We start from the raw sequence: 23,219 nt of genomic DNA on the forward strand, positions 1-23,219 counted from the left end.
GGTTCACCCTTGGGAGCTATTTCCAAACGCCTGAAGGTACCACGTTCATCTGTACAAACAATAGTATGCAAGTATAAACACCATGGGACCACGCAGCCGTCATACCGCTCAGGAAGGAGACGCGTTCTGTCTCCTAGAGATGAAAGTACTTTGGTGCGAAAAGTGCAAATCAATCGCAGAACAACAGCAAAGGACCTTCTGAAGATGCTGGAGGAAACAGGTACAAAAGTATCTATATCCACAGCAAAACAAGTCCTATATCGACATAACCTGAAAGGCCGCTCAGCAAGGAAGAAGCCACTGCTCCTAAACCGCCATAAAAAAAGCCAGATTACAGTTTGCAACTGCACATGGGGACAAAGATCATACTTTTTGGATGTCCTCTGGTCTGATGAAACAAAAAAATAGAACTGGCCAGAGTGACCATCGTTATGTTTGGTGGAAAAAGGGGGAGGCTTGGCAAGCCGAAGAACACCATCCCAACCGTGAAGCATGGGGATGGCAAAATCATGTTGTGGGGGTGCTTTGCTGCAGGAGGGATTAGTGCACTTCACAAAATAGATGGCTTCATGAGGAACGAAAATTATGTGGATACATTGAAGCAACATCTCAAGACATCAGTCAGGAAGTTAAAGCTTGGTCGCAAATGGGTCTTCCAAATGGACATTGACCCCAAGCATACTTCCAAAATTGTGGCAAAATGGCTTAAGTACAACAAAGTCAAGGTATTGGAGTGGCCATCACAAAGCCCTGACCTCAATCCCATAAAATATTTGTGGGCAGAACTGAAAAAGCGTGCGGGAGCAAGGAGGCCTACAAACCTGACTCAGTTACACCAGCTCTGTCAGGAGGAATGGGCCAAAATTCCCCCAACTTATTGTGGGAAGCTTGTGGAAGGCTACCCGAAACGTTTGACCAAAGTTAAACAATTTAAAGGCAATGCTACCAAATACTAATTGATTGTATGTAAACTTCTGACCCACTGGGAATGTGATGAAAGAAATAAAAGCTGAAATAAATCATTCTCTCTACTATTATTCTGACATTTCACATTCTTGAAATACAGTGGTGATCCTAACTGACATAAAACAGGGAATTTTTTACAAGGATTAAATGTCAGGAATTGTGAAAAAACTGAGTTTAAATATACTTGGCTAAGGTGTATGTAAACTTCTGACTTCAACTGTAGGCTGTGTGTAGCGGATTGCGGTTATGATACGAAACTTGGAAAAGGTTTTCGCCTGGTCATAGACAGCTGTTGTATTGTGCACTGAAGTCCACAAGTGAAGGGAAAAGGTGAGAGGAGGAGAGTGCGTAGATGCGGGATGGAATTATACAACAAGCAAAGTGATCATGATGTTTGTATGTGGCTGCTATGAAAGGGAACTGTGTTTGTGTGTGATCAGAGGTGTATTCATTCCACCGATTCTGTTGAAAAATGTTTCTCAAATGGAAGCAAACTGAATGAAACGGGATAAACATACCTGAATTTGTCCAATAAAAACGTCTGCAACTGGACTAATGATTACGCCCTAGATCAGCTAGATGCAGGCAAGAGTGTGCAAGACAGTATCTGTCCCCTTGATCACTCACATTTTTCTTTCAAACTATGTTTTAAACTTTCATTCGTAAGCTAGGTTGTAGCAACATCATGATGGGTATAGGAAATGTAGTAGGCTAAACCTCTCGATGTTACATTGAACTGGGTGAATGGAATATGAATGACAGTCATCCAATATGCTGTAATAGAAATAAGGCCATGCAAATAAAATAAAACATATTAAATGGCACTGATGGCCACTGGTCTATAGGGTACAAAATGTGTTATTCATTTCCAAATAGACCTGTTGAGCGAACAGCATTGTTTTACAAAGTAAAACACGCAGGTGAGTGAGCTGCGTATCAGTGATTGAGTGAAACTGGATTTTTTTTTTAGGACTATCATTTCCTCCTCATATTGTACAATATGTTGATCCACACACCTAGGCCTAGACTATTGATGGATTGAAGACAGGGTCGTTTTTAAATGATCTCAAAATTCTCAGTTTGTGAGTGTCAAAGTAGCCTGCCATTTTGATCGTTTGTGAGGTATTTAAAAAAAGATTCTGATAATGTCGCCAGTCATCTAAAATGGGCCACATTTTCCCACGTGTGCAACTTCTGCAAGCGCATCTACTCTGCTGCTCTATGTCAGCACGCAAAAGCAACGATAACGCATGCCATGCTTTATTATTGCTTTAGTATAAAGGTGATCTTTTTTTTCAAGTGTTACGGTATCTCAGAGCACCCTCTCGGCTCACTTTTTGTTCCGACACCTCCCAAGTTACAAATTAAGCATCTTTATAAGAAGTTATGAAGTTACCTGGGTGCCCTGAATCCTCTCGTTTTTACTTCCTTTCCTCTAGGACACCCTCCTATCTCCTCCGTCTTTCCTTCGGCCCTCTCTTCTGGAGTTGTTGCTCCCTTTGGGTCAGCGTCAGTACCGGGTCGAGAGAGAGAACGTTCCGTCCCTCTGTGTTCTGTCGAGTCTGCTGTTTTGTCTGGTACACAAGAGTCACTAGTGGAATGTCTTCCTTTCTGGGTTTCAGATCCATCTGCTAACGGGCTGTCCACATTCTCCCCATTTCCTGGAATATCAATCAATGGCCTCGCCGCATTCTCCCCACTTCCTCGTGTGTCTGTAGTGGGCATGGTGTCGCTGTCTCCACTCAGTGACTTATCAGCTTCCTCAAACACAGATTCAGAGCGAGAGCTTTGATCCGATTGGCTCTCTACAACGTGCACTGCTTTGGGATTTGTTGTCTTGCTCGCTACCAAACTGTTACTTCCATGGCTGTCCCTGCATGGTTGTGTAACGTTACACCCACTGCCCTCCGTCTCCCTGCCCACCCCGGGCCTCCTCTCCTTGGACGGACCATCAAAATACAGCCCCTGGCTTCCTAGGCCTTCTGGGTCGTTTCCGAGGGCCTGTTTCTCCCCTTCGTCAGAGTTCTGAAGCGAGGAGGGGTATGACTCAGACCGTCTCGCTCGGCCTACATCGATAACTCTAGGCAGGGGGCGGGGGGGTAACCAGTCCCCCCGGTGGGTCACAGAGTCCCTCTTACCCCCCAGGACGCCCCTACTGCCCCCGGCTGCGTCCAGTCGCCCGTACCCCCAGGCCTTCCCTCTGCGGAGCTTGATAGCCTTGCTCCTCCTACACAGCGGCAGGGTCTTGGTCTTACAGATCCCATGCATCTCCAGGTACCTCTGCCTGGGGTCTGCGCCGCCGTCCGGACCCCCCCTGGGCTCCAGGAGCTCCACGTAGTCCCCATCACCAGCCATTTGGTGATGCCTCGTCGTCCTCCCTAACCCGTCCTCGCTGCACCGTCGGCGGGGTAGAACGGCCTCTGCATCTACACTGTCTGGAGGTAGGTCATCGTCTTCTTCGTCCCAGGAACAGGAGTCTGGTTCTCCAGAGGAGGAGCCCCCCCAGCCACCCAGGCCGAGGCCCACCACCGGGGTGAGGTCGGTGGTGTGGTCGGAGACAGAGGTTGGGTGGTCAGCCATGGTAGTCAGGTCGTCCGATGGGTTATGGATGAACTTGGGGTAGACCACCTCCTCCCACGGTAGGCGGACCACCCCGTCACACGTACTGACCAGACACGTATCTAACCCTCCACCTCCTGAGAAAGAGAGGGAGGAATGAGAGGAAGGAAGGAGAAATAGGGGAAAGATAGGAGAAAGGAGTGAGAAAAAGGGAGCGCCGGAGAGAGGGAGGGTAAGAGAGGGGGAGAGGGAAGGATGGAGAGAGAGGAAAGGGACAGACAGAGAAATTCATACACTCTCTTACGTCAACTCCTTTCTCCTTTCCCACACTCCCTTGTTTCCTCCCTCCCTTCCTTCCCTGCATCTCTCACCTTCTCTTTTGTAGCCCCTCTCCTTGTTGACACTGTGCAGCCACTCTGTAGTGAACACCAGGGGGTGCTGTGACTCGGGCACCAGGACCTCCTGGACGTTGCGGCCCCCGGGGGCCAAACACTTGAGGGCCAGGCGGGGGCAGCGTGTGGAGAAGGGAACCACCTGCAAGTAGAAGTCGGTACTGCGCAGCAGCCTCCAGTCCAGAGTAGAGAGCTGGACCACAACCTTCTCCCCGAGGCAGAGGGGCCAACCGGAGTGGAGGAACAGACAACCCAGATACTGAGACTGGAAGAGAGATAGGGAGAGAGAGAGAGAGAGAGAGAGAGAGAGAGAGAGAGAGAGAGAGAGAGAGAGAGAGAGAGAGAGAGAGAGAGAGAGAGAGAGAGAGAGAGAGAGAGAGAGAGAGAGAGAGAGAGAGAGAGAGAGAGAGAGAGAGAGAGAGAGAGAGAGAGAGAGAGAGAGAGAGAGAGAGAGAATGAGTCAGTAACATATTGATGTATAGTCAGAATATCTGGAAGGAGAATTAAAACAGGGCGGACACTGACCAGCAACCAAGACCGAGACAGGAACAGAGCAAAACAGAGTCACAGTGAAACAGGCATGAGAGAGTCAGAGACGAGTCACATCACAGAGATTCTGAGAGAGAGCCAAAGAACTACTATGAAATACCTAAAGAAACCAGCACTGCCTCCCACGAGAGTGTCAATACCCCATAAACTGCACCACAACAGATGTAAAACTATTCTGTACCTACCTACCTACCTTATTCTCTGCTCTTCCTTCCCTTCCTCTCTGTGTGTCATGCTGTGAGGACTAAACTCTGTTAGAATCCCTTAGCTGTTCTCATTCCCCAATTAGCCAATGACATGTGCCCTCTCCCTCCCCCCTCTGCTTTGATTCATCCAATGTTCCCCGACTCACGAGACCATTATCAAATTATATTCCTGGCCCTGCTGCCCCCTCTTTCTGCATCTCTCTCACTCTCTCTCTCTCACTCTATTTCTTACTCTCTCCCATTCTGTCCTATTCTGTTCATTGTCATTGGAAACTCTTATTCTCAACATAGACCCCCACATCTCCCCAACCCCCACATATAACATAACTTCTGCATTCCTCTGTTTTGAGTATCAATCCCTCACTCATGTTTTTCTGTCTCTCTATCTACCCCCCATCACCCACACACACTCTTTCCTCCTCTTTCTCCTTCAATGTACCCCAGTGTTCTGCCCCACTCTCCTTCCCCCCCATTTCTCAATCAGTTCTCTCTAGTCGGCAACTCGCACACACACTTTCCCACAGTGAAATGACTGCCTCCCTGTCCATTCTCTCCCTCACTCCCCCACACCCTGGGCCGGCTCCCAACCCCCATCTCTCTCTCTCTTTCTCCTCTTCCTCCCCCTCCCTCTCTCCCAGTGCACAGCAGTCACATATGGAAAGAATTATTACCATGACTCATGCTTCTACTCCCGTCCCAGGCTGCTTCAACGAGCGACAATGAAAACAGAGACCACTTTGAGTGCGTGTGTGAAAATCACAATGTGGGAGAATGTTCCCCAATGTGTGTGTGAAAGAAAAAATGTGTCCAGGTCTGTTTATTTGTGCATTTGTGAGAGAGGGAGTTACGGAGACTAAAGTGGGCGACAATGTGCAGGCGTGCATGTGTGTGTATGTTTACATGTTTACAAATACAGTAGATGTTGTTACGTTGTGGGGAGTGGCGCGTGAGCTTGCTTGCTTGTGTGTGTGTGTGTGTGTGTGTGTGTGTGTGTGTGTGTGTGTGTGTGTTTGTGTTTGTGTACTCACACAGGCATGCTGCTGTAATTTGTGAAGAAGGTGTTTTGCTGGGATGAAGTAATCCAGCAGGTACCTCAGACTGTCATGCTGATAAGTCGACTCTAACACAGAGAAAACCTGCACAGATAGGCAAACACACACACACACACACACACACACACACACACACACACACACACGTAAGCACACATGTATAAGCAAACATGTAAACATCTGTGTGTGTATGTGTGTGTGTGTGTGTGTGTGTGTGCGTGCGTGCGTGTGTGTTTACCTGAGAGAGGAGAGGTGGGGCTGTGCTCTCGAAGGGGGGGTAGAGGGACGAGAGAGCCCCCTGCACACAATCTTCCACTGCCTCTGAGCCCTGAGAGAGAGAGAGAGAGAGAGAGAGAGAGAGAGAGAGAGAGAGAGAGAGAGAGAGAGAGAGAGAGAGAGAGTTAATCCATAACCGGACATTGAAAGGCTGCTGCTATGTCTGTGTTTGTGTTAAACAGCTGGCTTGTCCCACTCACAAATGCGCACACACAAACACACGCACAAAAAACATACACACACACAACTTCCTGTTGCATGGTCTGGGGAGTGTCAAACAATTCCTGGAGTTCCAGCTAGAGCTGAGCCCCAAATGGCACCCTATTCCCTATATATTCCCTATAGTGTATTACAGTACCAGTCAAAAGTTTGGACACACCTACTCATTCCAGGGTATTTCTTTATTTTTCCTATTTTCTACATTGAAGAATGATAGTGAAGACATCAAAACAATAAAATAACACACATGGAATCATGTAGTAACAAACAAAAAGAGTTAAACAAATCAAAACATATTTTATATTTGAGATTCTTCAAAGTAGCCACCCTTTGCCTTGATGACAAGTTTGCACACTCGTGGCATTCTCTTAACCAGCTTCATGAGGTAGTCACCTGGAATGCGTTTCAATTAACAGGTGTGCCTTGTTAAAAGTTCATATCATAGCAAGAGCAGCTAAAATAAGCAAAGAGAAACGACAGTCCATCATTACTTTAACCTCTCTGGGATATGTGGGACGCTAGTGTCCCACCTCGACAACAGTCAGTGAAATTGCAGGGCGCCAAATTCAAACAACAGAAATCTCATAATTAAAATTCCTCAAACATACAAGTATTAAACACCATTTTAAAGATAAACTTCTTGTTAATCCAACCACAGTGTCCGATTTCAAAAAGGCTTTACGGCGAAAGCATACATTGCGATTATCTGAGGACAGCGTCTAGTCACAAAAAATATACAGCCATTTTCCAGCCAAAGAGAGGAGTCACAAAAATCAGAAATAGAGATATAATTAATCACTAACCTTTGATGATCTTCATCATATGGCACTCATAGGACTTCCAGTTACACAATACATGTATGTTTTATTCGATAAAGTTCATATTTATATCCAAAAATCTCAATCTTTACATTGGGGCGTTATGTTCAGTATTGTTTTGCCTCAAAAACATCTGGCGAATTTGCAGAGAGCCACATCAATTTACAGAAATACTCATCATAAACTTTGATGAAAAATACAAGTGTTACATATAGAATTAAAGATAAACTTCTCCTTAATGCAACTGCTGTGTCAGATTTCAAAAAAGCTTTACAGCGAAAGCACACCATGTAATAATCTGAGTACAGCGCTCAGCCACCAAAAAAAGCCATACCCGCCGTGTTACGGAGTCAGTAAAAGTAAGGAATAGCGTTATAAATATTCACTTACCTTTGATGATCTTCATCTTGTTCTGCCGATCTACCATTCCAGTGTTTAATTGCTATATTGTAATTACTTTGCCATCATGGCCTATTTATTTCCTTAACTTACCTCATTTGCACTCATTGTATATAGACTTTTTGTTTTCTTTTGTTCTACTGTATTATTGACTGTATGTTTTGTTTATTCCATGTGTAACTCTGTGTCGTTGTATGTGTCGAATTGCTACGCTTTATCTTGGCCAGGTCGCAATTGCAAATGAGAACTTGTTCTCAACTATCCTACCTGGTTAAATAAAGGTGAAATAAATACAAATACAAATCGGAATGCACTCCCAGGAATCCCAGTTCCACAATAAATGTTTGATTTGTTTGATAAAGTTAATCTTTATGTCCAAATACCTCCTTTTTGTTCGCGCGCTAGGTTCACCAATCGTGGGCACTAAGTTCAGACGAAAAGTAAAAAAAGTTCCATTACAGTTCGTAGAAACATGTCAAACGATGTATATAATCAATCTTTAGGATGTTTTTATCATAAATCTTTAATAATATTCCAACCGGACAATTCCTTTGTCTTTAGAAATGAAAGGGAACGGAGCTCGTGCTCACGGCTTTCTGCCAGACCCCTGGTTCAAACAGCTCTTATTCGCTTTCCTTTCACAATAGAAGCCTGAAACAACGTTCTAAAGACTGTTGACATCTAGTGGAAGCCTTAGGAAGTATATGACCCCATTTACACTGTATATTGGATAGGCAATCACTTGAAAAACTACAAACTTCATATTTCCCACTTCCTGGTTGGATTTTTCTCAGGTTTTCGCCTGCCATATGAGTTCTGTTATACTCACAGACATCATTCAAACAGTTTTAGAAACTTCAGAGTATTTTCTATCCAAATCTACTAACATATCCTACCTTCTGGGCCTGAGTAGCAGGCAGTTTACTCTGGGCAGGCTTTTCATCCGGACGTGATAAATACTGCCCCGTGTCCCAAAGCAGTTTTAAGACATGAAGGTCAGTCAATCAGGAACATTTCAAGAACTTTGAAAGTATCTTCAAGTGCAGTCGCAAAAAACATCAAGCGCTGTGATGAATCTGGCTCTCATGAGGACCGCCACAGGAAAGGAAGACCCAGAGTTACCGTTGCTGCAGAGGAGAAGTTCATTAGAGTTACCAGACTCATTGCAGTCCAAATAAATGCTTCAAAATAGTTCAAGTAACAGACACATCTCAACATCAACTGTTCAGAGGATACTGCGTGAATCAGGCCTTCATGGTCGAATTTCTGCAAAGAAACCACTACTAAAGGACACCAATAATAAGAAGAGACTTGCTTGGGCCAAGAAACACGAGCAATGGACATTAGACCGGTGGAAATCTGTCCTTTGGTCTGATGAGTCCAAATTTGAGAATTTTAGTACCAACCGCCGTGTCTTTGTGAGACGCAGAGTAGGTGAACGGATGATCTCTGCATGTGTGGTTACCACCGTGAAGCATGGAGGAGGAGGTGTGATGGTGTGGGTGTGCTTTTCCTGTGACACTGTCAGTGATTTATTTAGAATTCAAGGCACACTTAACCAGCATGGCTACCACAGCATTTTGCAGTGACACTCCATCCCATCTGGTTTGCGCTTAGTGGGACCATCATTTGTTTTTCAACAAGACAATGACCCAACACACCTCCAGGCTGTGTAAGGGCTATTTGACCAAGAAGGAGAGTGATGGAGTGCTGCATCAGATGACCTGGCGTCCACAATCACCCGACCTCAACCCAATTGAGATGGGTTGGGATGGGTCGGACGGCAGAGTGAAAGAAAAGCAGTCAACAAGTGCTCAGCATATGTGGGCACTCCTTCAAGACTGTTGGAAAAGCATTCCAGGTGAAACTGGTTGAGAGAATGCCAAGAGTGTGGGGTTGGCTACTTTGAAGAATCTAAAATATTAAATATATTTTGATTTGTTTAACATTTTTTTGGTAACTACATGATTCCATATGTGTTATTTAATAGTTTCGATGTCTTCACTATTATTTTACAATGTCGAAAATAGTACAAATAAAGAAAAACCCTTGAATGAGTAGGTGTGTCCAAACTTTTGACTAGTACTGTATATAGTGCACAGATTGGGCTCCCACTCCTATTCACTAACTCAGTCTTGCTCATTCTCTCTCTCTCTCTCACACACACACACACGCACGCACACGCACACACTCACACGGGCACATGCACACACACGCACTTGCACACTCATCCACGTATACACGCACATGCACACAGAGGCACATGCACACACACGATAGGTCTGCCAGAGAGGTGGAGGGTGACAGAGTAGAGAGCTAGCAGCACACTGTTTATTTTTATACAGGACTGTCGGCATGGCGACCCATAACCTTTTTTTCTCTCTTCCTACCTCCCTCCCTCCCTCTCTCCATGTTTCCTCTTCTACCGCTCTTCTTTCATCATTTTCCCTCCATTCTCCATACTCTCCCAATTCCTCTCTCCTACTTTCTTTCTCCCGCTCTCATAATCTCTCAGTCATCTGACAATAATTATGGTGAGATCCCCCTCACAGAAAGCATATTGTGCCGAGCTTCTAGAAAATACTTATGTTGATGGGTAAAGAAAGACTGAGAAAGAAAGAGAGAAAGGAGGAATGGTAAAACAAGTGTGTGGAAAAATAAAAGGACGGCTGGGGAGAGAGGGCCGGGAGGGGGTTTCTGGGAGAGAGAGGGGGGAAAGATTGGAAAAGGGGGGATGGAGGGAGGGAAAGAAAAACAAACTGTGAAAGAATGTGGCCAAAAGAATTGGAAGTGGACTAACAGTCAAATAAGAGGCAGAGAGAGAGAGAGAAAGAGAGAGGGAGAGAGAGAGAGAGAGAGAGGATACAGAGAGGAAGAGAGAGAGAGAGGATGAGAACCAGAATAAGAAAGAGAGCTATAGAGAGAGAACAGAGCTAGAGCACAGTACGAACTGTTTTACACAAAATAACTTTTTCTACACTTGAAATTAATCTAACTAAGAGGTCAGCAGATGTTGTTCGGGGTCAGTGGCATGAATGATTCTACTTAGCCCAGGTCAGGACTTAATAAGATAAACAGCCCTAAGTAACTATTCAAGCTGCAGAGCCAAATTATTTACTGTAGGTGATTCCAACCATTGATTACTCTAACTAGAGTTCATGCATCATCTGTAATATGACCTTGGGGAGTCTATAGGAGTAATTGGTTGAAGATTGATTATATATCAACACTAGCCTGGTCCCAGATCTGTTTGAGCTGTTTTGCATGACATTTACCATACTATTGTCTTGGCAAGATAGTACAAACAGGTCTGGGACCAAGTTAAATCAGTCACTAATCAGTTGCGCTCTAGGTAGAGATAAATGCTGTTAAAGGGTACAGAGTCTACGACCTCCTGCTGACTACTCCTGAGAAGTGCACTTCAAATAAGAGTAAGCTCCCAATTCAAATAATGCCAGTCCCAGTTTAGATACGGTACATTCTAGCTACATATTCCAAATATCTGCATACTTACTCCATGCTCTGCACAATCTGCATAATATCTACATACTTACTCCACACTCTGCATAATATCTGCATACTTACTCAACGCTCTGCATAATATCTGCATACTTACTCCACGCTCTGCATAATCTGCATGATATCTGCATACTTACTCCACGCGCTGCATAATCTGCATGATATCTGCATACTTACTCCACGCTCTGCATAATCTGCATGATATCTGCATACTTACTCCACGCTCTGCATAATCTGCATGATATCTGCATACTTACTCCACGCGCTGCATAATCTGCATGATATCTGCATACTTACTCCACGCGCTGCATAATCTGCATGATATCTGCATACTTACTCCACGCGCTGCATAATCTGCATCCTTACTCCACACTCTGCATAATCTGCATAATATCGGCATACTCCACACTGTGAAGGTGGATCGCTGAATGAGCAGTAGTATCACACAGTAAGTATTCACCCCCTTGGACTTCTTCCCATTTTATTGTGTTAACAAAGTAGGATTAAAAGGGATTTACTTGTCATTTTCTATCAACAATCTACACAAAAATACTCTGGAAGAACAATTCTAACACTTTTTAAAGATGAATGGAAACACTAATATACCTCGACTGGATATGTATTCGCCCCCTGAGTCAGTGCATGTTAGAGACACCTTTGGCAGCGATTGCAGCTGTGAATCGTCTTAGGTAAGTCTCTAAAAGCTTTGCCCACCTGGATTGTGAAATATTAGCCCATTATTCTTTTTAAAATTCTTCAAGTTCTGTCAAAGTGTTGGGAAACATGGCTAGACATCTATTTTTACTTCTTGGCATCGATTTTCAAGAACATTTAAGTCAAAACTGTAACTTGGCCACTCGGGAACGTTCACTGTCTTCTTGGTAAGCGACTCCCGCTTTGGCCTTGTGTTGTAGGTTATTGTCCTGCTGAAAGGTGAATTCCTCTCCCAGTGTCTGGTGTAAAGCAGACTGAAGCAGGTCTTCCTCTAGGACATAACCTGTGCTTAGCTCCATCCCGTTGAGTTTCATCCGGGGAAAAAATCCCTCAGCATAATTCTCAACTTGACGTTGCTTAAAGAGATATTCAATGTCTGATTCATTATCGTTACTCATCTATCACTTCCCTTCTTTATGAGGCTTTCAGGAAAAAAAGCTTCCTGGTCTTTGTAGTCGAATCTGTGCTTGAAATTCAATACTTGACTGAGGGACTTATACAGATGTTGTATGTACGGGGGACAGAGGAAACGGTAGTCATCAAACAAATCCTGTCAACTCCTATTATTTCACACAGAATGAGTCCATGTAACTTTATGTGCATTTTTTATTTCAAAGCCAAATCATCTTTCTTCACCAACTCCCTCTAGATGCAACACTGTCCTTCTGCATGGTACCACTGCTCTAAGCCCTAGGCCTCGCCATATTTGTCTCACCGCAATGTTTTGAGCACTACTATGTATGAAAACAGCCTCATGAAGTTATTATTAACCCTAACCCTACCAATAACAGACGGATGTATTGCCTACTAGTGTTTCATGTACATCCAACATTCAATGTTTTGATCTACGATATATATTTCTAAAGAAAGAAATGGATCGTTATCAAGTTACAGTACAACAGATTGCAGCGTGCAGGCCTACTGTTTACTATGGTTTCCGAATGCTATGAATATCCATTCCACAGACTCAACAGCAAAACATGTATGCTCTGTACAGTTTAATGTTAGTGCGTATATGTGTAACGTTTAATGCTATTGACACGTCCTATTGAAACGTTTCTGGTTATGCTAACCTATTCCGGGCCTAGATTTACCTTGGGAAATGTATTCTTTATCGCTTTGTGACTTCCTGTAGTAAAATAAAGGGTATACAAAGTACAGCTCTAATGCCCTCATTCCTCTGAAACAGTCTCTGCTTGCATCCCAAATGGCAAACTATTATCCAAAGAGTGCACTACTTTTGACCAGAACTCTATGGGTAAATGTAAAATGTAGAAGGAAATTAGTTCCCTCCGAGTGAGGCTTTCCATCTTAACTAAGTGGCTAGATGTGTTTTGTCCGGTCTGTGCTTTGGTTCTCCAGGGCAGGTTAGCGCAACTTAGGTAGTACTGTACTGTACTGTGTGTGTGTGTGTGTGCGTACAAGGGTGTGAATGTGTGTGTGTGTGTGTGTGTGTGTGTGTCTGTATACATGCATATGTGTGTCCATGTGTGTGTTTGTATGTGTGTGTGACTGTGTGCATAATGTGCTGTGAAAAAAGTAATTCCCCCTTTCTGTTTTTGTCTATTTTTGCATATCTTTTTACACTGAATGTTTGTATATCTTCACCCAAAACCTAATATTAGATAAAGGGAACCCGAGTGAATAAATAACACAACGTTTTGATAATTATTTGTATTTTATTAACAAAGTTATGCAACACCCAATGCCCCTGTGTGAAAAAGTAATTGCCTCCTTATACTCAATAACTGGTTGTGCCTCTTTTAGCTGCAATGAACGCAACAAAACCCTTCCTGTAGTTGTTGATCATTCACTCACATCGCTGTGGAGAAATGCATGACTCAGGTGCGCTTCAGGTCACGGACGGAAGGCCCTGACATTCTCCTTCAGAACGAACTGATACCGAGCAGCATTCATGGTTCCCTCAATGACGTCAAGTCGTCCAGGTCGTGAGGCAGCAAACCATCACACTACCACCACCATGCTTGACCGTTGGTATGAGGCTCTTACTGTGGAATGCAGAGCCTCAGAACCTGGACGACTTGCCATCATTGAAGGAACCATGCATTCAGGCAACCCATTCGTGAGCAGAAGCTAAAGCACAGCTGGATCATGCAGCAAGACACTGATCCGAAACACACCAGGAAGTCAAAGCCCAGACCTTTACCCGATTGAAATGTTGTGGCAGCACCTGAAATGATCAACAACAACAGGAAGTGTTTGGTCGCAGCCAGTGCGGCTAGAGATGCCACTCTAGCTATTGAGTGTAAGGGGGAAATTACTTTTTCACACAGGGGTATTGGGTGTTGCGTAACTTTGTTTATAACATAATTAAAATAATGATCCAAATGTTGTGTTATTTCTTCACTTAGGTTCCCTTTATCTAATATTAGGTTTTGGGTGAAGATATACAAACATTCAGTGTCCAAAATATGCAAAAATAAAGAAAAAAATAATTTTTCACAACACTGTGCATACGTGTGTCCATATGTGTGCGTGTGTGTGTGTGTGTGTGTGTACTCTGTAGTGATTATTCTGGAGGCCTCTGCATGGTCAGGGCACGGGTATGTCATTCTTCCGTCAGACTTCCTGCCTTTCTCTCCTGCATGCAGCACACAGCCCTGGAACGGAAGACAGGCTAGAGGAGCCCTCCAAACAGATGCTTGGCAGAGAAAGAGAAAAGGGAGAGAGGGGGAGATAAAAGAGTGCAGAGGAAAAGTCAGAGGTGGAGAGACGAAGCAGGAGAGAGAGAGAGAGAGAGAGAGAGAGAGAGAGAGAGAGAGAGAGAGAGAGATGGGGGGCTAAGAGAGAGAGAAGGAGGAGGCTAAACTACTTGGAGAGATCGATGGGAAACAATAGTGATGTGAACCAGATGTAGAGAGCGAGAGGGATGAAGCGAGGGAGATAGAAAAGGGAGGGAGTGAGAGTGAGATGGAAGGCAGTCTATAAAGATACTGATTTCCTCTCCCGAATCCCCCTAAATAACAAAAACCATGAGAGGGAAACCCACTGGGCACACCACGCCATTTCAACGTGGAAATCTGAGTAATATTTGGTTGAGACATTGGCAAACGAGATTGAAAGTCAATATATATAAAAAAAAATATTTAAAAAAATAAAAAGAGTTCTTAATGAGCAAGACGTTTGCAGGATTCTCAGTGTTTCATCACTATCCTTTCAACCATTTGAAAGCACAGCCACATTCCAGTGAAAAAAAACTGTGTCAGATATTTTGTTTTAACACAACAACTTAACGTGTTGTCACTGTGCTTCATCTAATGGCACAACCAAATGACCTGGATTGCAGTTGAGATGACATTAAAAGTACATCGTGCAAATGATCAATGCAGTTCGAGATTCTGCACAGATGATTATAGCAATTAGGAACATCTCCACAGACCTGCCTCATTTGCATGCTATCTTGAACAGGAACGCTTTCTATGATCACATAGTAAGACATTTATAGTTACAGTAGGCTAGTGTCAGAATGTGGCCATGGATGTGTTACTCATTTTAAGGTTGAATAAATACTGTTATGTAGTTTGTGAGATAGCCTTAACTTTAGGCTATTTACTTACGGTATTACAAAAGTCATATTCAATATTGACATTTACAGGATATCTAAGGCTTGGGTGGTTTCATCTGAGCCACTGGCTTAATCCTATTCTTTAATTTTTATTTTGGGTTTAGTTGGAGATGTTAATCCTACATATCATTTGTTAATAGTTAATAGGCTATTTACTGCACTGCAAAAGTGCTATTGAATTGTGTTTGGTTGTCAATGTAACTAAATGTCAACATTTGAAGGAGATGTGTCTTTCGGGCCACCGACTTAGTCTGGCTTTCATTCCAGTTTGTCTACAAATGAATCATTGATATGTTGGATTTGCGTCTCCGTCTCAATAATCATTCTCATTCTGTCACCTCTCCTCCTCATCCCTGTCTTTGCCTCATCTCAGCCTTTCGCCACAGTTTGTCTTGTGATTATCCCCCTTGCCTTGATTGGTCAGCCTGGCATGTCCCCTAAGTGTTTCAAAATAACTAGAGACAAGGCAATGGAATGCCGTCTGGCACTGAGAATTACTCTCAGTGTGTGTGTGTTTGTGAGTGTGTATGTGAGTGTGTGTGTGTGTACGCTTGCATCAGTTGCATGTGTGTGTATTTGTATGCTTGCATCAGTGTCACGTTTGCAATATCACATGCGATTTTGCACGTGTGCATGTGTGTGAGAGAGAAAGACAGAAAGAGAAAGAAAAAGAAGAATGACAGAAAAAAGAGAGAAATAGATCAAGTTGAGGTTTAGTGGCGCAAGTGGTGTTTCCATCCCCCTCTCCCTCTCTCCTCCACACTCTGCCTCTTCATAAACAGAGAAATAAAATCCCTCTACTCATGTTCTCACTCCCCTGCATTCCCTCCATCCCTTGTTCGTTCGTTCTTTCTCACTCCCTCTCTTTCTTTATTTCAGGTCCAATGTGGAAAATGCGTCATCACCCAAACCACTGTCGCTACTCTCCAAGTTCTCTTAAAAGTCCCCACCCCCTTCCCCTCTCTCTTTTTCCCTCTCTCTCTCTCGTTCTCTCCTCTCTCACTCACTCTTTCTGTCTGTCTCTGTCTCACAGTTGCCAGGCGGCTCCACCCAGTCCACAGCGGGAGAAACCGTAAAAGAGCTAATTCTGTCCATCTCTCTCTCTCTCTCTCTCTCTCTCTCTCCCTCTCTGTTTCTCTCTCTCTGTGAGCCTGTTTATCTCTCTCTATGTCTGTCTGTCTCCACCCCCCCCCCCCCCCCCCCACCCCCCCAACCCTCTCTCTGTCTCGCCCTGTCTCTGTCAGTCTGTCAAAAATAGTGGTAACAATTGAAGTCTGGGTGTCAAAAGAAGAACAGTAGTGGTATTGTTATACAGAGAGGTCTCGGTGACTGTTCCATTGCTCACTCCTTCTCAATGATCCAGTCTGGAAATAGACATAATGATGAAAACATGGAGAAGACTTTCCTAGCATCACCATTTAGCCCTAATATGTAGCATGCAACTTTAACGCCATGTCAATGCGTATGCAATAGCCTACACACTGAGATAAAAACCTACATTTAAATTCCTAAACCTAAATATTGTATCTATGCTGAACGTCGACAGGCTATTCAAAGAGGAGGACGCATTAAATTCAACGCGACAGGCTAGTTTGCTGTTAGGGAATTTCCATGTTTGTTTAAGGGGGAAACGAGTACATATCTGCAAAGAGAGGCGGCAAGTTAAAGTTAAACTCTTTATTGCAATGTCTAAACTACATAGTGGCCTATAAACTAGCCTGCAACGTTCCATTAACAAAGTCGTGATTATACTGATAGATAGGCTATGTCTAGGACAATAGCAAGAATAACCTATAGCCACTACTCTATGGTCTATAGGCCTATAACATCAAATAGTATATGATTTTACTTGCTTTATCATTTCGTTAAAACTGCATTATTTTCCATTATAGTTGTTTCGGGTATAAAAGCAGGCCAGGCAGGAAACTATGGCCGCCTGTTTCTACATACCTAGGCTACAGTCTGCAGAACAGAAGGGACTTACCATGATATGACTCCGGCTGGGCTGCCTACATTGTCGTCTGTGACTTTCCTGGACCCGCTTCCTCCAACCATCCACTGCTATAGAGACTATATTAATGTCTCCACGCAAGAATATTCCCCTATTCCAATGGCCCGTTAAATCCGTTGTAGTCCCGCAACGTGGTCGGGTAGTGTGTTGTCGGTTGTGACTGAGAACTTTTGTTTCACAGACAACATGCAAGAGAAAACAGTATGATTGGCGTCACACGGTCTTCCCCGTCAATCTCCGCCTCTGCCGTTATTTCCGATTCTGCAAGGCAAGCGTGTACAATTTTTTTCCCTCCCTGTCTCCTAATGTTGGTCCCACACCCCTCCCTCTCCTCCCTCTCTCCGTGCGCCTCACACAGTTAACAAGAGAGCTACAGTCTGACTTTCAACCGCCGGGGCTCCACTCAAACTTTCCATTTTTTCCTCCAGCGTTAAAGAAATGAATAAACAATCAAACGTTGTCACTCCACCCACATGTAATTACATTATGTTTATTGATGCTAATTTTATACCATGATTAGCGCATTTGATATTTGCTCGTTAAATTAACCTACAATTCCTTGGTTTATAGGCGTAGGAATTACACGCACACTTTGAAACTTTATCATAAAACATGCATTCAAAGTTCTCGTAGATGATAAATGTTCCAAACTTTAAGACCACGCAGGTAGGATGTTTTGTATTTATTTCACAGAGAATCGTGTTGTCCTTACATACAGGGATTGTACCTCTTATTCCTTATACACAATTATGTTTAATATCTAGAATAGATTATATACTTACACTGTAGACCTAGTGTAAAGCGAACCCATATTGGCCAGGTAATGACCGATTACGCGAGATTTTAGTTAACCGAGTTTAATTGCCAAGCAGCTAAAAATGTATTCTAGTGCTGAATGGGTTATTAATCGCTGTCAAAGGTGCTTTAACAAAGTACTGAGTAAAGGGTCTGAATACTGAAGTAAATATGATATTTCAGTTTTTTATTTAATATATATAAAAAAATCTAAATTAAATGTTTTTTCCTTTGTCATTATGGGGTAATTATGGGGTAATTGTGGGGTAATGTGTGTAGATTGATGAGGGGGAAAAAAATGTTTTCACATAAACCTGCTCCAGAGCGCTCAGGACCTCAGACTGGGGCGAAGTTAAACTTCCAACAGGATAATGACCCTTACACACAGCCAAGACAACGCAGGAGCGGCTTCGGGACAAGTCTCTGAATGTCCTTGAGTGGCACAGCCAGAGCCTGGACTTGAACCCGATCGATCATCTCTGGAGAGACCTGAATATAGCTGCACAGCAACGCTCCCCATCCAACCTGACGGAGCTTGAAAGGATCTGCAGAGAAGAACGGTAGAATATCCCCAAATACAGGTGTGCCAAGCTTGTAGCGTCATACCCAAAGAAGACTCAAGGCAATAATTGCTGTCAAAGGTGTTTCAACAAAGTACTGAGTAAAGGGTCTGAATACTTATGTAAATATGAGATTTCCGTTTTTTATTTAATATATTTAAAACAAAATTCTAAACAACAGTTTTTGTTTTGTCATTATCGGGTAATGTGTGTATATTGATGATGAAGAAAACATATAATCCATTTTAGTACAAGGCTGTAATGTAACAAAATGTGGGAAAAAGGTAAAGGTGTCTGAATACTTTCCGAATGCACTGCACCACTTGCTGATACCTCAACATCCAAATCAATTCTTTTGAAAATAGATTATTTTGTATACAAGGTTTACAATACAATGTGGTTATGAATGAATGAGAATGGGAATATGCAGTGCCGGATTAATGGATTAATGCAGGGGGGATTAATTACTGGGGCTGAAGCCCCTGGACCAAGAGGCAAAAAAAATATATGTTTTAGGAAATATATACAGTATATATTATATATACAGTTGAAGTTGGAAGTATACATACACCTTAGCCTATCAGAAGCTTCTAAAGCCATAAAATAATTTTCTGGAATTTTCCAAGCTGTTTAAAGGCACAGTCAATTTACTGTATATAAACTTCTGACCCACTGGAATTGTGATACAGTGAATTATAAGTGAAATAATCTGTCTGTAAACAATTGTTGGAAAAATGACTTGTGTCATGCACAAAGTAGATGTCCTAACCGGCTTGCCAAAACTATAGTTTGTTAACAAGAAATTTGTGGAGTGGTTGAAAAACGAGTTTTAATGACTCAAACCTCAGTGTATGTAAACTTCCGTGCTCAATGGGATTGAGATCTGGGCTCTTCGCTGGCCATAGCAGAATACTGACATTCCTGTCTTGCAGGAAATCACACACAGAACAAGCAGTATGGCTGGTGGCATTGTCATGCTGGATGGTCATGTCAGGATGAGCCTGCAGTAAGGGTACCACATGAGGGAGGAGGATGTCTTCCCTGTAACGCACAGCGTTGAGATTGTCTGCAATGACAACAAGCTCAGTCCGATGATGCTGAGACACACCGCCCCAGACCATGATGGACCCTCCACCTCCAAATCGATCCCGCTCCAGAGTACAGGCCTCGGTGTAGCGCTCATTCCTTCGATTATAAACACGAATCCAACCATCACCCCTGGTGAGACAAAACCACGACTCGTCAGTGAAGAGCACTTTTTGCCAGTTCTATCTGGTCCAGTGACGGTGGGTTTGTGCCCATAGGCGACGTTGTTGCCGGTGATGTCTGGTGAGGACCAGCCTTACAACAGGCCTACAAGCCCTCAGTCCATTCTCTCTCAGACTATTGCGGACAGTCTGAGCACTGATGGAGGGATTGTGCGTTGCTGGTGTAACTCTGGCAGTTGTTGTTGTCATTCTGTACCTGTCCAGCAGGTGTGATGTTCAGATGTACCGATCCTGTGCAGGTGTTGTTACACGTGGTCTTCCACAGCGAGGACGATAAGCTGTCCATCCTGTCTCCCTGTAGCGCTGTCTTAGGCGTCTCACAGTACGGACATTGCAATTTATTGCCCTGGCCACATCTGCAGTCCTCATGAAGGGACCCTTCTTTTTGGTGTTTTTCAGAGTCAGTAGAAAGGCCTCTTTAGTGTCCTACGTTTTCATAACTGTGACATTAATTGCCTACCGTCTGCAAGCTGTTAGTGTCTTAACGACCATTCCACAGGTGCATGTTCATTAATTGTTTATGGTTCATTGAACAAGCATGGGATACAGTGTTTCCTTCAACAGTGTTGAAGATCTGTGAAGTTATTTGGATTTTATTTATCAACCAGCTTCACCTGGCATTCTTTTCCAACAGTCTTGAAGGAGTTCCTACATATGCTGAGCACTTGTTGGCTGCTTTCCCTTCGCTCTGAGGTCCAACTCATCCCAAACCATCTCAATTGGGTTGAGGTTCGGGTGATTGTGGAGGCCAGGTCATCTGATGCAGCACTCCATCACTCCCCTTCTTGGTCAAATTGCCCTTACACAGCCTGTAGGTGTGTTGGGTCATTGTCCTGTTGAAAAACAAACGATGGTTCCCCTCACTAAGCACAAACCAGATGGGAAGGGATTTCACTGCAGAATTCTGTGGTGGCCAGGTGTGTCTTGAATTCTAAATAAATCACAGACAATGTGACCAGCAAAACACCATCACACCTCCTCCTCCATGCTTCGCGGTGGGAACTACACAGGCAGAGATCATTCATTCACCTACTCTGCGTCTCACAAAGACACAGTGGTTGGAACCAAAAATCTCACATTTGGACTCTGCAGACCAAAGGACAGACTTCCACCGGTCTAATGTCTATTGCTTGTGATAAATAAAAAATAACAACTGCGTAATAAATACATTTGACTGGTCAATTGTGTGAGTCCGAGTTAGGGCCCAAACCTGTAGGGGGCCCAAGACCCCCCCCCCCCCCCCCCCCCAAAAAAAAATGGAAAATATATATATGTGATATATTTTTCATCCAACCACATGAGTCTGCACTCAATGTTCAAAATACACCAGAGAACATAATTTAGCCAAAAAAATTACTTTGTATTAAATCTGAACACAAGTAAATACAGGCAACTGGCTAAATAAAGAAAACAGCAAGATAATGTTTTAAGAGGGTGTTTGGCCACCACGAGTTGCCAGAACATCTTCAATGTGCCTTGGCATAGATTCTACAAGGGGACCTAAACCATGCAAGGAAAAATACACCACATCATGACATATTTGTATCCCTCATTTACTCAAGTGTTTCTGTCAGATATATGTATATAGGTGGCAGGGAAGTCAGGCGCAGGAGAGTCAAACGGAGTGTAAAATGGAGTCTTTTAATATATGTCCAAGTAACATGCTCCATAACACTAATAAGAAAAATTAATATAAACAAATATGGGTTCGAAGACCCGTCGCGCACCTATACAAAAAACACTACACTGACAATAAACAATCTCTGACAAAGACATGAGGGGAAACAGAGGGTTAAATACACAACAGGTAATGAATGGGATTGAACACAGGTGTGTGGGAAGACAAGACAAAACCAATGGAAAATGAAAAATGGATCAATGATGGCTAGAAGACCGGTGACGTCAAACGCCGAGCACCGACCGAACAAGGAGAGGCTACGACTTCGGGAGAAGTCGTGACAGTTTCCTTTATTTTGGCAGTTACGGGTTGCCCTCCATTAGGAAGGCTGGCCAGCATGCACACCCCATATACAGCCTGTTGCATTGTGGCCATAGACATGTGTTCCATAGAAGGGTTTTGGAACCTCTTACCCTGGCCATTTGACTATTAAACTGATTGGTACACTAGCAATGGCTGCCAGTCCTGACCTGAATGAGTACTGCCATCTATGGATGATATTTCTATGGTTGTCTGTTTGCCTTTTGCAAATTGTTAATATACAGTAGCGGGAAAAAATGTGCAGTTTGGAAAGCAAATGCCTACTGCTTAAAAGAGCAGACTAATCTGTCTGTAGAACCAACAACTCAATTTTTTTTTGCAAACAGCAGCACTGTTTTTCAAAGTAGCTCGTCTTGAGATAGACTATTGCCAAGATGCGCACACAGGCCATCTCCATGAGTAGTAGCCTATGGCTTCATCATCATTATTAGGTGAGTGCATGAGTTAGTGTGCTACTGGAAATTGTATGTACTAGGGGAGACCGGGGATGGTTGTAACACTTTTAGCATTTTTTGTCAATTTCTCAGAAATTGTTTGAGCTACTACATTCAAATGTGATAGGAACAGCTTCCATCTGTCTGCAACAAATGGGTATAGGTGTTATCTCTATAAATCAAACAGATACGTTCAAATCAAATCTTATTGGTCCCATGCGCTAATAGAACATGTGTAGGTAGACCTTAACGTAAAATGTTTACTTACAAGGCCTTAATCAACAACGCAGTTAAGAAAAATAAGAGTTAAGAAAATATTTACTAAATAAACTAAGGTTAAAAAAATAAAAGAGTAACAATAACGAGGTTATATAGAGGGGGTACCAAGTCAATGTGCGGGGATACAGGTTAGTCGAGGTAATTGAGGTAATATGTACATGTAGGAAGGGGTAAAGTGACTATGCATAGATAATGAACAGCGAGTAGCAGCAGAGTAAAAAAAAGGGGTGAGGGGGGGTCAATGCAAATAGTCCGGGTAACCATTTGATTAATTGTTCAGTAATCTTATGGCTCGGGGGCAGAAGCTGTTAAGAGGCCTTTTGGACCTAGACTTGGCACTTCAGAACCGCTTGCTGTGCAGTAGCAGAGAGAACAGTCTATGACTAGGGTGGTTGGAGTCTTTGACAATTTTTAGTTCAAACTGTCACGGATCCCTCCGGTACTGTTGCTCATTCCGTGCACCAGTTTCGGAGGTTTCGGAGGTCTACGTCACCGGCCTCTAGGAACTGAACTGTCATTACGCACACCTGGTCCCCATATTCTCCTGATTAGTAATTGTATAAGTGTGCCCTTTGTTCACTATTGTCTTGTTGATGATTGTTACAATGTCCATTGGTT

General features: G+C 43.4%; 1 protein-coding gene across 4 annotated transcripts in view; it reads right to left on the reverse strand.

The window, feature by feature from the left end:
- arhgef40 (Rho guanine nucleotide exchange factor (GEF) 40) overlaps positions 1-17,580 on the reverse strand; it is a 39,624-nt gene extending 22,044 nt beyond the window's left edge. For 2 of the 4 annotated variants that reach the window (XM_036957824.1, XM_036957825.1), the window contains exons 1-5: positions 17,240-17,580; positions 5,963-6,052; positions 5,701-5,808; positions 3,897-4,182; positions 2,363-3,662 (exon numbers count right to left, since the gene is read on the reverse strand). In XM_036957824.1, coding sequence (XP_036813719.1) covers positions 2,363-3,662; positions 3,897-4,182; positions 5,701-5,808; positions 5,963-6,052; positions 17,240-17,242 — 1,787 coding nt within the window. In that variant the 5' untranslated portion in view covers positions 17,243-17,580. The remainder of the gene's footprint in view (positions 1-2,362; positions 3,663-3,896; positions 4,183-5,700; positions 5,809-5,962; positions 6,053-17,239) is intronic. The other 2 variants (XM_036957823.1, XM_036957826.1) reach the window with 2 other exon arrangements.
- Between the last annotated feature and the right edge of the window lie 5,639 nt (positions 17,581-23,219).

Source organism: Oncorhynchus mykiss, chromosome 21 (assembly GCF_013265735.2).
Source record: "Oncorhynchus mykiss isolate Arlee chromosome 21, USDA_OmykA_1.1, whole genome shotgun sequence".
Classification (NCBI taxonomy): Eukaryota; Metazoa; Chordata; class Actinopteri; order Salmoniformes; family Salmonidae; genus Oncorhynchus; species Oncorhynchus mykiss.